Genomic DNA, 12,928 nt, shown 5'->3' with positions numbered 1-12,928 from the left:
GGGGGGGGGGGGGGCTTTGGGGGTACAAAACCCAGCAGCTCTGTAATTTTTTTTCCATAGGAATTCCTAAAAAATAATACTGGAAAAAAAACTTGTCTACATTTTCAGAATTTTTAGCTGATGAAACCCCACCCCCTGCAAAAATTTCTGGATCCGCCCCCGAGTAGACATTTGATTAACTGGGCCTATGGGCTGCTGAGCAGAATTGTTTGCTTATCAAATATATAAATCAAAATATAAATTGTCAGACGCAATGACAATTGCATGAATTCCTAGCCTTTTAAACATAACTAGTTTTGGACAAAATAAGTATTCTTTTGCATAGCAGTTCCTTGAAAATAACCCAACTTCCTATGGGAAAGATGGTTGCAAATTCCCATTCCAGCCATGTAACTTTGAAGCTAGCAGCAATTGAAAGCTTGAAATGCAAAGATTGCATGGCCTATATCAAAAATTCCGTGTTCAAGTAACGAAGCACGTTTTACTCACATCACTTGGATTTCTTTTTGATTATGTGGTGTTACATACCGTGTCTTTGGGGGAAATGCAGAGAAAGAATGTTGTGGGTGCAGGTGATGAGAGTTGGTTGGGTGCAATTACAAGAACGATTTACTTACCCACGAGACTCATTCGAGCTTTGTGGCTGCCTGGAATTGCATTTCTGTTGACTGAGTATCGGATGAAATCTATTTGCTTCTCCTCGCCTTGGTCGCCCCAATTTTCTTTAAAAAATAGAGACCATGAATGAAATTTAATTCAGGCAATTCACAGTGCAGTGCGCCACTAAGAGTTTGCCATGGAGAGTCCATTTTTCAAGTTTACGGTCGACAAAGCATGGTCCATTTGAATTGGTGTTACTAGACAACTTGAGCTAATATGTTATAGATTAGGACATAGCATTCTGCCGCCTAACAAAAAACCTCCATTTTGATAAAAAGAAAAGTTCAAACATATACTCGAATCATATGCTTACAAACTTTCTGACCAGAAAAACTAACAATTTCAAATGCCCCGCGCTGTGAATTTGTCGACCATCTCCAAAAATGCACTGGGGAAAATGAACTCTCCGTGGCAAACTCTTGGTGGCGCACTGCATTGTGAATCACCCGAATTGACCAAACCGACCATCCACTCTTCAAATTGATCTTTCTGAAGCTCAATATCTTCTTGATGACATTTTCACTGAAATGTTTGTGATACACTGGAGTTGGTTTCAATTGTGGATATGGTACCGAATCTGGTTTCACTTCTATGCACGTGTCCGCGATTAGGTATGTTCAGCATGCAAGCAGTAGATGACGCCACTCTCAAGAGCTCCATGCTGCACAAACCGCGAGGCACTATAGCTCACACGTGTATGAAACAAAGAATGTAAGACCATCCGAATGCGCAACAACCAACAGTGTCTTTGGTGCGAGTTCAGCAATTTCTTCGACCGACCGCTTTCGGCTCGTCGCGCGTCCGGGAGTTAGAGAGTTTTCATAAATAGACAATTTAAGTTCTATACACACGGACTGTTCTGGAACATGTTGTAAAACTAAGATCGACAACTGTAACACTTTATATCATTGTTAGCCTCGTAAATGTTTGTAAAGTGTAGCGATATATCTTACGGCTATGAAAATAGAACTGATCCGCGCCTCCATCCTGTTTTGCTGGCGAGCCCCGGTAGTTTGCAGGATCCAGCGTTACCGGCACAGAAATCTTTTTCTCGTATCCTTCTGGCTGTGACATGAATCAAATAAAATGAATTTTAGATATCATTTGAAGCTCTGCAAAAGGAGTGTGTTGATCACACAACCGAGCCAAATGGAATAAGCAGTTAAATTCCGAATTGTCTTGACAAAATATTATTTGGGACACGTTTTCAAAAGGCTTCAATGTAGATCCCAAGCATGGGGATGCACACAAAGGGCCAATTTTGGTTACATCATTTTTAATATAAATCAACCTTTACAAAGGATTTTCTCCTGGATTATTTCTCCTCTCTATGTATTCCTGTTGCAAGTGTCCTATTTTTCTTCAGATTTCGTCACTTTCAATACTAAAATAATATTGCAATTATTCAAAACTTGCCGCACTGTCCTACAAGCATTCTAAAGAGGTAACACAAGCGAACAAAAAGTACTGACAAATTCAACTCACGCGAACAGTCAAGTCCTTTTCGATTGCATCCCTGTGCTGTCCCGACGCATCCATGGCAACAATCTCTATCGGTATGTTCTTAACTTCAAGAGGAACAATGACAAACTTGACGGAGGCAGGCTTCTTGGCTTCAACCTGGATGGTTATTCCTTCCGAGTATTCCCCGGGTTGTGCAATTGAGCAGAGCCCCTCCTTTCCCCTCAAGTAGACAGTCACCTACATGTACATCGTCAACAATAGGTAAAGTTACATCATTTTGTTTCAAAGTGGTGTTTAGAATCACTCTAACACACACACAGGCCTATACCTTACATACCTAAATTGGACATTTCTTTGTTTTTGCGTAGTTAAGAGAACCGTGGGGGGAAAACTAATTTTACCCGTGCTGTGAACACTCTTTCAACCCAAATTATTTATCATGATCTCCTTGAGTGTTCCTCTCCATTTCGACAAATACCCCTAGCCCCGCAAATGCCTATGAAACCTTGAGTGGACCTGGCTTCTGCAGCATAGCCAGGGTTCTCATCCTAGGGAGTGGTGGTGGGGGGGGGGGGGGGAGGCTGGATGATACAGTGGATGGGCGCCCAATTTCTCCGTGCTCTACGGTTGATTTATTTTTATGGGACAAGCAGCCGGCATAAGGTCAAATAGTGGTGGGGGGGGGGGGGCGACTGGACACCATCTTTTAATGGGGGCGCTGTTCAAAACTGAATTCATGGTAATTGTCAGACAATAGGTATTGCTATACGCGTTCCACGGGACGATCAAATAAACAGCAGTTGCGAAAAACAGGGTTTTCGCAAAAAATAAATGTAAAATGTGCAAAAAAGGAACTTGATGTTAAACCCGCTAATCATGATTTCGTTATTTTTTTTCAGACTGCCAAATTTCTAGTTTGTTTTGGCGCAACTCTGAAACGTAGTCTGAATCGGTCTGCGTTTTCTGATTCTGTGGAATCGAGCTTATGCTTTCTTTCTATCTCTCTCAAAAGGTTCTTGTTTGTTTTGGCGCAACTCTGAAGTGTAGTCTGGATCTATCCGAGTTTTCTTATGCTGTGGACAACAACACTGTGAGCTCCTGCTTTCTTTCTATCTCTCTCAAAAGGTTATCAAAGAAGATTTGCTTGCCTCTAACTCATCGTCGCCATAGTTGAACACGGAGGCGACGATTTCGATCTGCTCGAATCGTTGCACCGAATACGGCATACCAATATCCAGGAAGAATGGCGGGCGGACTTCCAGCTTGATGGGCTCAGCCACGCACATCTCGTGGACTTCCCTCATATGCACGCCTACGGCCTCAATAACCCATGTAGTGACACTATCGGGAAGGGTAGTTGGGTACAGCACTCTACCATCATCGTCATCACTACGGAGTGATCTATGGATTGACAAAATGCAAAGTAGAGTTCAAAAGGAGATGTTGCATTTGTGTTGCATTTGGAGATGGTACCAACTAAAAGTATAAGCTTCATTTCAACATTGAATGAGACAGATCCAGCTCTGGCAGGATACAGAACAGAATCCATAGATGGGATTTGTTCTAATGCATGTGATTTGCAAGTGAATTTGGTAAATTTTGGAGTTATTGGATGTTTTGAGAACACCTGATTTTGGAGATTGTGAATTTATTGAAGGTTTGAGAAATTTCCAAATTTTGACAATTTTAGAAATAGAGAATTAGTTGAGCATTGACTGAAATTGGAAATTCTCATAGCTGAAGTTGGAAGTGATTTTGTTCTGGAGATTGATAATTTATTGAAGCTTTGAGAAATACCCGTTTTTTGAAGAATTTGGCAGACTGGGAATTGATTGGAATTGGAGGACATTTGTAAGTGAAATTGTATAAGTGATTCCGTAGAAATTGTGTGGATTTATACATTTGTAATTTTACGACATTTCGGATTGTTTTGGGATTTTGTGTAAATAAATTTGCTTGTATATATATATATATTGTATATAGAATAGTGAGAAGTGGGAGTGTATGGCATGTTTTACAATTCTATTTTGTCCGATGGAGTCACCAACAGTGACGGTGTGACAGTAAGTGGCAATTGATTGCAAGAATGATGCACAGAAATTAAAGAAGTAAGTCTGCCTTCTCGATGTATCTATCCTTCAAACGAAACAAGCGATTTGCTGTGCAATCTGTTTCCTACTTTCCTAGATTTTAGATGGGCCTTTAGGTTGCCACGGATACATTTACTAAAAAAGAAGTATGCATTCATTATTCTTGTTTCAGATATAAATAAAGACGGCTGTAACAACATCAAATTGCAAAACGCTAGAAGCCTTTGAGTGGTTAATATATTAGATGGTACCAAAGTTTTCTCAAACTTTACTGAGCCCTTTTTTGGTGACTTGTTTGGCTGTTAGGTTAGACTTGATTTAGGTTACAGCTTACTGAGTTATGACATTGTCGAACAGCCAGCTCTCCGGGAAGTTAGATCGCACCAAGATGTCCTCAAGGTTGACGCCCCCGGCGCCGGCGTCGACCCGTCCCCGGTCGGAAGAACTCTCTAGCACACTGCAGCAGTCGAAAAATGCCCTGATCTCCGGCGAGTCTACCTGCAGGCCCTTCCTTCCAGCCATGAGCTTGGCCCGCTGGGCGCAGGTCAGCTGCACCGACCCGGACAATTCCCTCATGCCCTTCTCACAGTACTCTCGGTTAACGCCCTCGTAATTACTCACTGAAACATACAAACACCAAGATAAGATAAGACGAGGCTTGCCTAATCGAGCTGAACCCAGAAGTCTCAGTTAATAGATGAATTTCAAATGAGCATTGAAACCGAGGGTCTGAGTGTTAAGTCACTGAAGACGGTCAGAGCATACCGACCGGAACGTCCAGTTTATACCTCTGGTTCTATTCAGAACCATTCTCTTAGTTGAGAAATTATTCCTACATGGTGTCTCCGCAAACCTTTCATTATTTAGTATCTCCACCATGCAAAGCCTCAAATTTTACTTGTATGAGTTTAGGACCTTGGTTATCCTCTCAACACAGGAGAGTGTTGGGCTCTCGGTTTCAGTTCCAATTCGAAATGCGTGTATAGGAACGGCTTTGTATATAGACAGTTACGGATACAACTTGGTGATCATGCGGTAATCTTTAGTGTTTATTTCATTGAAAATACCGGGGCCGCCCGATAGTCCAAAGGTCCGATAGTCCGAAGGTTCTTTAGTCCGAAGGTTCGATAGTCCGAATGCACAAAATTTCCATAAGAGGGGGTTCGTTAGTCCGAAAATGAAATAAGGTTTGTTAATCCGAACATTTGATGTAATAGTCTGAAGGTTCATTAATCCGAAGGTTCATTAGTCCAAAGCTTCATTTATCCGAAGGTTCGATAGTCGGAATTTAGAATAAGGTTAATCAGTCTGAAGGTTCAATAGTGTGAAGGTTCATTATTCCGAATTGACAATAAGGTTCGATAGTCCGAAAAGACTATAAGTTCCGATAGTCCGAAAAGACTATAAGTTCCGATAGTCCGAATCGACAATAGTCCGAATCGACAATAAGGCCCAAAAGTCCGAATCAACAGTAAGGTCCGATGGTCCAAGGTATCATACTGACGAACCGTATTGCCCATTCTGACTATCGAACCTTATTCTCAATTCTGACTACTGAACCTTATTGTCAATTAGGACTATCAAACCCTACCGTACATTAGGACTATCGAACCTTATCATCTATTCGGACAATCGAACCTTATTGACAAATCGGACTATCGAACCCTATCGTCTATTCGGACTATCGAACCTTCGGATTAATTAACCTAAATCTATTTTCGGACTAATGGGCCCTTCGGACTATCGAACCTTCGGATTATCGAACCTTCGGACTATTGAACCTTTGGACTAAAGAACCTTCGGACTATCGGGCTGTAACCGAAAATACGTCCCATCACGGCATTGTATCTTATCTTCAAGCAAACTTGAATCCTCGATCCTGATTGGTCGATCCATGGCAACAAGCCGTGCTACATATAACCATACCGCACGGCCACGGTCCATACCGCACTCTGCGTATTGCGCTATTCCAAGATGCGAGCGACATTCCAGCTGCATACGCTAAGCTGCTGAATGTCCGTGTAAAGCGTGCTAGTTCCAAACTGTACTGCGCGTCAAGTTTGCTTGAAGATAAATTCGTTATCGCGCTTGCGCTCGTGGAACACGGAAAATGTAGTGCGTCTGTGTCCCACATACCACTCGGCCTTCGGCCTCGTGGTATGTGGGACACAGACGCACTACATTATTCCGTGTTCCGCTCGCAAGATAACTAATATTGTACATGATGGGACATATTTTCAATCAATTGCCCCCAAAGATGACCACGTGACCACAAAGATATGGCGCTATCTGTGAATGGTCTTTGGCCATGGTGTCCGTTATTTATACTCGGTTGAAAAATATTTTATACTCAGTGACACTGTCAGTCACAGGAATATAGGCTAGCCACTCCAATCCATCAAATATTGAGCAGTGCTGACACCAATACAAATGATTCGCAATTATATAACAATTAGAAAGTTGATAAATACAGAATTTCAAAATTGGGTTTTGCCCTTCACTGACGAGTTTGTATAAACACTGTATACTCAGTGTTGTCCCGAGTGTTTGGCTGGGTCGGCTGGCTGGTTCCAATCTGATATAGCAGCGGGTACCGCAATCAAACTATTCATAAGATGGAATTTGCGTCGGGGTGATGTAAATTCAATATTTGGTTTTGCCCTTCACCGAAGTTTACAGTGTATATTAAAATATTTCGGTGGAGGGCGATATTGAATGAGCACCACCTTGATGCAAATTCCATCTTAGGAATTAATCATTAACATACACTGTACTCATTACACTCTTACAGGAACCGGAAATGTGTTGGAATCCCGGTGTCACATGGAAATCCGACTCCTATGAAAATCGGACCCCTATTTCCCTATTATTGGTTGATCCCTCACACGTGACAGGTCACTCTCCCCAAACGATCCTAAAAATAGCATAGTATCGTACTCACGCGTGCGCAGTACTACCAATGAGTCCACATTTCATGGAGTCGGATATTCACGCTACACCGGCGTTATCTGCGGTTCTGCTGTTTTGGGATATAGTGGACATTTATTTCTTGTTTTGGGGGGTGTAGTTATAGTAAGGAGACACAATGGATACGAAAATGTAATAATAACAAACATGGGTTACGCCAGGATTTTTTTAGAGGGGGCCGGGGCAAAGCACATTCCCCCCAAATCATTATATTTTCCAGCATTTTCCCGATTGATCATTTTTTCCGAGGGTGGCAGGGACATTTCCCCCTTCCAACCCATTAAATTAACAACAATATGATTTCGCGCCTTTGGGTTTTTTTTGGGGGGGGGAGGGGGCAAGCACCCCTCTTGCCAACCCCACCCTCCCCCCCTCGTGATGCCCATGATAACAAATTCTTACGGATTTGTTCTCTTTCGGTGTCGTTTGCTGATCTTCGGGCTCTCCTCACAGGCTCGGGACATCCAAGAGCTTCATCGAAAAAGAAAAGCAGAAGAGACAGTGCAAAGATTATCTCAGGTTTTCCCTCATGATGTGTTAAATGACAATTCGTATAGACTCATGAAATACTCTGTACTCTATTCAATCTCTTATTTCGAACTAGGAACCATCGGAATACGATTACGTTAAATAAACTGTCGTTATCAATTGAAATATTAAAGTGTCAGTCCAGTCAAAAACTGGATATGTTCCATTGACAGCATTTCACTCATCTTGTCTCTTGTTTCAGTCGGTTGGAGTGAATGTTTACTCGCGTAGAGAGAATTTTCATTCAATAGAAATACAACAGTACTAAGTCTACATGCATGGGTATCTGAAGTCAGTTATTGCGAAAAAGTATACGGCAAAAGCTTGATCAACTTGCAGAATATGAATTGGCCTGCTACATTTAACAGTTTGAAAAAGTTTAGAAAATAAGTTGATTGCGCCAATAAAGCAAGCACAATATTACACCTTCTCTATGCGGAACATCAAGTTGGGCGTTTGTCATCACAGTAACTCCTGCGTTCTGAGGGGAGTAAGAAAATATATACAAAAATCTCAAGTGGACACAAAGTTTTTTATTTTGTTTATTTATTATTTGGTCAAAAGGTTGCTATTTGATTGTAACGGCTAACGTAGTAGACTTTAGAATGAACCCTGAGACTTCAAAATTTGACAATCATTCAGCCCATGCATCAACATCAATGTATATAAATACAAATGTATACCCCAAAAGAAAGGTCCACACTCATTGCATTGGAGGGGCCACAATTTTGAATCTGATCGTCTTTTGATAATATCATTTATATACACCTTTGGGGAATGTTGTTAGCTATATTTTGATACCCTGTTTGCTACCAAAGACTGTAAATTGTCCAACACTGACAACGGTTTATGAAAAATGATGCAAGTCGAGTGGAAATTGCTGCGTGACAATGTGACACTGCCCGAAACAAACAGCAGGGAATGTCGATCGCACCGTGCTTGCATGTGTAACCTGGAAAAATGACACACTTGGGGAACTCGCAAAAACTTAAGACTCAATGGGGATTGACTAACAAACAAACTAAACTCAGGATCTTTGAAGGGAAAAGGCGCGAGGAGATTGAATAAATAGAGACAAGGGACACAAATTCTAGATTTGGAACAAAAAACAAACAAAAAGAATTTATTTACAAGAACTTTCAAAATGACCAGATAATTATAAAACCAAGACCACGAAAATCAAGTAAGAGCAAAGACTAAAAACCAAAACTTAAACCTAAAAAAACCAAAGACTTGAAGAAACTTAAAAACCAACTTAAACCAAAGACCTAAACCGAGCTAAAAACCAAAGACTCAAACCAACACAGTGTTGTATATAAAGTGGACCTTAAAGACACTTCTGGCAGAAATCAATAACTCGAGCAGATAAACTCTCACACAGGGCAAATCGCACCCAAGAAAATCAAGGGGGAAAGAGAGGAAATATAATGCACCTCTCTCTACTGCCGCTGGTCTGCTACTGATCATGGGGGGTCTGTGGTCTTACAGGGTGGCAGGGCACATGGTCTTGAGACAGGGGGAACCAATGGCATGGGAACAATTTACATACAATGTGGACTGTTACTGGGGAAAGCTAATCAGGGGGAAACACTACTATGAAAGGGTTGGGGACATCTAATAAAAACACTGGATCTTCTCAGGGGGTCTACTCCTATCCTAAAACACTACAAAATACATTGGAAAAATACAAGTTAAATTTGGCCCTGCCACACATGCATGGGAGCACATGAAATTAAATATGCTGCACTTTGTACGGGCACTGTGCAGTCGATAGGGCATGTGCATGGGTTTGCGCTTAGCAAATTCTCCTGGCGTATCTTTAAATTTGCAACTTTTCAAACTGCATCATTTTTCATAAACCCTTTTCAATCTCAGCTGACTTACAGTATTTGGTAGCAAACAGGGTATCAAAATGTAGCTAACAAAATTTCCCATGAGTTTATATACATGACGTCGCCATAAGATGATCCGATTCAAATTAAGACCCCTCCAATGAGTGTGGACTCATTGTATGTATATATTACTTATCGCTGAAAGCCCCACCATTCATTTTGACGTAATAATTAAGACGATTTCATTTGGACGGCATCAAACTCAGTACATAGTCGATAGACTTTACATACAGGGAAGCAGTTTACATCAATTCATAACATAACGTTCTACAGAAACTGCTTACACCAAGCAAGCCTATTCCCATTCCTGTTGAGTTGTTTTATTACACAAACATTTTTGCTGTTTAGCCATGAATTCCCAGGAACGTATTTTTCACTGTGATAATTATTAGGCCCGAATTGTGACAAGAAACGAGTGGACATTTCAGGGATTAACAAGCCGTACCTTGAAGATGGTTGCAGACGTCTGTCCACCACCGGGTCCACAGCCCAAATCATACCCGGCCATTCTTTTAAACACCTGCGCAAAAAAAATGAAATTAAAAGTAACTTGAGGAGTAGAAACCGCCATTGGCAATTTTGATCTAATTTTCATCACACCATACAAACACAAAACAAAACAAAAACAAAACAATCGGGTAAATTTCTCTTTGCCAAGGTCAGCCATTGTTTTCTTGTGTTTAACTCGTAAGTTACCCCTTCGGAAAAATACCAGCATTGGCGACACTTTCATGGACAGTATATCGGTTCTTAAACATCAGGGCATTGTTTACCTCGAGAAAATTTCAGATAATGGCCAAATTATTTCCTTCACCAGATTAGCGAGTCTTTGTAACATTTTGCGCATTAACGCTGGTCGTATCACAGCGAGTCTTAGAAGAAATATCAAAGATGATTATATCAGTGAAGCACGTGAAGGGTCGAAGGGCGGATTCAGAACACATTCTTTTGGGTGGCCCAAAATAATTTGGTTCCCCAAAAAGTGGATCAAAAAATAACGTAGTGGGGTTCGGGGCCCGCTCAAGGGTTTCTAGATGCTCTGTGGTGCGATCTGAGGCAATTTTGACCACTTTAACCAGAATTTTTTGAGAAAAAGATGGTGGTGTACACAGTGCCTGCCTTTACTGCGATGTCGCTTAAAATAAAAAATATTTTAAAAAATGGGTTCATTTTTTTTATTGGGGGAGGGGAGGAACCATGGCCCTTGTTCTTCCCCCGGATCAACCCTTTGAAGGGCCTCTGAACCATTTTTTTTTTTATAATGTCACCCTCAAAGACAAGAACAATCATGTGTTACTGTTAAACTTATTCATGGTAGCATGGTTTTAGATAATTCCAGCCCCCCCCCTCCCCCCAGCGCTCAGAATCATTGGGAAAAATTGTTTTAAACAAACAACTTGGATTGAGGTTACATTTGGCCCCACGGAAAATGTAATATTCTCGATGCTGATGATACAAATATCTTGTGTTTATTGAAGCACAGAATCCTTCCTACCAAAAGTAGATTAAAACGGTACAGCTCATTAGACGCCGACACCTGTTCATTATGTAACACTCACAGTGAAAATTTAGAGCATCTCTTTATTAATTGTATATTAGTCATATTTGACACCTAATTGTTTGTCGAGAATATTATTCGCAAATACACGAATGATTGCAATTGTTGTCTATCTGACAAGACGGAATCAAGAATTTCTTGTGTTTATTTCTTACTGGGCGCCTTCACAGAGTGATGTGTCAGACCACATGTAAATACGTTACCCTTTGCAATTGTATAGATTACTGTAACACCCTGCACGTGTTCAAAGCGAATTTGAAAAATGTCATCCGTCTTGAAAGAATTAAATTAGACAACAGCATATTTTGTTTAATTTATACTAAAAACTCAGCCTTATGTGTCCTCGAAGAAAATGCACTGAGATTTGTCTTCTAATATTCGTTGATCCATCAGTCTTTTAAGACTCTTGTTTATTTGCTTCGTGTTAATTAAGAGTTGGTAAAGTTGTGTATGTCTATTTACTTGCAATCGTTTATTTGTCTAAGAGATTATAAACTTTGTAAGTTTTTTGTCTAGTGATGTGTCTCTTTTAACTGTAAAATAGTGTTTGTCTGTCGTAAAGTAAATGTATCAGTACAATAATTGTGAATTTGTCATGAAATAGAAATAAAAGGGGCCATATAGCTCCAATTTCATGTAAAGAGCAAATCATAATTGTGCAGAGAGACCTTTGCAGTGCATTCTGGGAAAGGTCGACCAACATGTTTCTCGCTGTTACCAAACAGCTTCTACTTTACTGTAAGAAGCAAGGAACATGCAGGTTCACTGTTGGGTAGTCAAAAAATACATTTTCTTGGCAATGCCAATTTGCAATAGCTACGTCGACCGTAAAGTCAAAAAAGGCAAACGCTTGCCTCCTTTTGCAGACACATCAATCAAGAATATGAAGGACTCAACAATGTATATGTGCTAAAAATGTACATATCACTAGTATTCCGATCTCAGTCCAATAAACAACTTGGAATTTCCTTCAATCATAGAGTACATCATAAAACTGAAGAACTTTCCTTTTCTGTACCTTCTTCTGTGTGAGTCGATGATAGTTACGAAGCTTGAAGACGGCTTCGTCCACAGCCACGAGGCCGACGTTTGTGTCCTCTTTAGCAAGGATCTCCAACTGAACGTTCTGGCCGCTGCGTTCGGACTTGTACGTGCTGCCCTCGCTTGGCAGGCCCAGGAAACTTAGTCCGATCTTGGCAAACACATTGGCAAATTCATATGAGGAATTAATTAACATAATGTTAAAGATAATGCAATGTACTTCCTATATCTGTCACGTCTGTTGTGTAGCTATTTAGACTTACGTTTTGGGTAGCAAACTGCATTGTTAATTGATTATGATGAAATACTTTCAATTTCAATTACGATCCTCTAAACAAAGATAAAGCAGGATTTGGCAACGTCATTATGGTGGTTTGCTTATTCATACAATGCCTTCTTTATCTGTAGTCGGTTTAGATGAAAAAATAAAAGATGGTAATACCATTTACACTATATTGGTAATCTAGCTAAAAAGACGAAAACAATACGCTCGAAACACGTGTAATTAACACAATTTCACAGTTGAGCAAATCGATGTGCTTAGAAAAAAAAATCAACAGAATAACAAGTCACGGGCAACGTACAGTGCATGGACTTTTCACTGGGTTTTGGATTCATGCTGTTTCCCGTGTTTGGCACATGTCCATGCCTATCCGCACAATGAAGTTGGTCCCAATACAGTGTTTAATATGCAACTCTGTTGAAATCACATCAAAGCCTGTGTATTC

General features: G+C 40.6%; 1 protein-coding gene across 2 annotated transcripts in view; it reads right to left on the bottom strand.

Moving 5' to 3' along the window:
• The window catches only part of LOC119721049 (complement C3-like), a 61,157-nt gene that overhangs the window by 23,575 nt on the left and 24,654 nt on the right, over positions 1–12,928 (bottom strand). For both annotated transcript variants that reach the window (XM_038190920.1, XM_038190922.1), the window contains exons 14-22: positions 12,178–12,351; positions 10,047–10,121; positions 8,136–8,190; positions 7,584–7,652; positions 4,549–4,834; positions 3,273–3,525; positions 2,146–2,361; positions 1,614–1,725; positions 618–722 (exon numbers count right to left, since the gene is read on the bottom strand). In XM_038190920.1, coding sequence (XP_038046848.1) covers positions 618–722; positions 1,614–1,725; positions 2,146–2,361; positions 3,273–3,525; positions 4,549–4,834; positions 7,584–7,652; positions 8,136–8,190; positions 10,047–10,121; positions 12,178–12,351 — 1,345 coding nt within the window. The remainder of the gene's footprint in view (positions 1–617; positions 723–1,613; positions 1,726–2,145; positions 2,362–3,272; positions 3,526–4,548; positions 4,835–7,583; positions 7,653–8,135; positions 8,191–10,046; positions 10,122–12,177; positions 12,352–12,928) is intronic.

Source organism: Patiria miniata, unplaced genomic scaffold, assembly GCF_015706575.1.
Source record: "Patiria miniata isolate m_02_andy unplaced genomic scaffold, ASM1570657v1 HiC_scaffold_9, whole genome shotgun sequence".
In the NCBI taxonomy this organism is placed as follows: domain Eukaryota; kingdom Metazoa; phylum Echinodermata; class Asteroidea; order Valvatida; family Asterinidae; genus Patiria; species Patiria miniata.
Note: the sequence above shows the minus strand (reverse complement) of the source record. Positions and strands in the feature narration are given on the sequence as shown.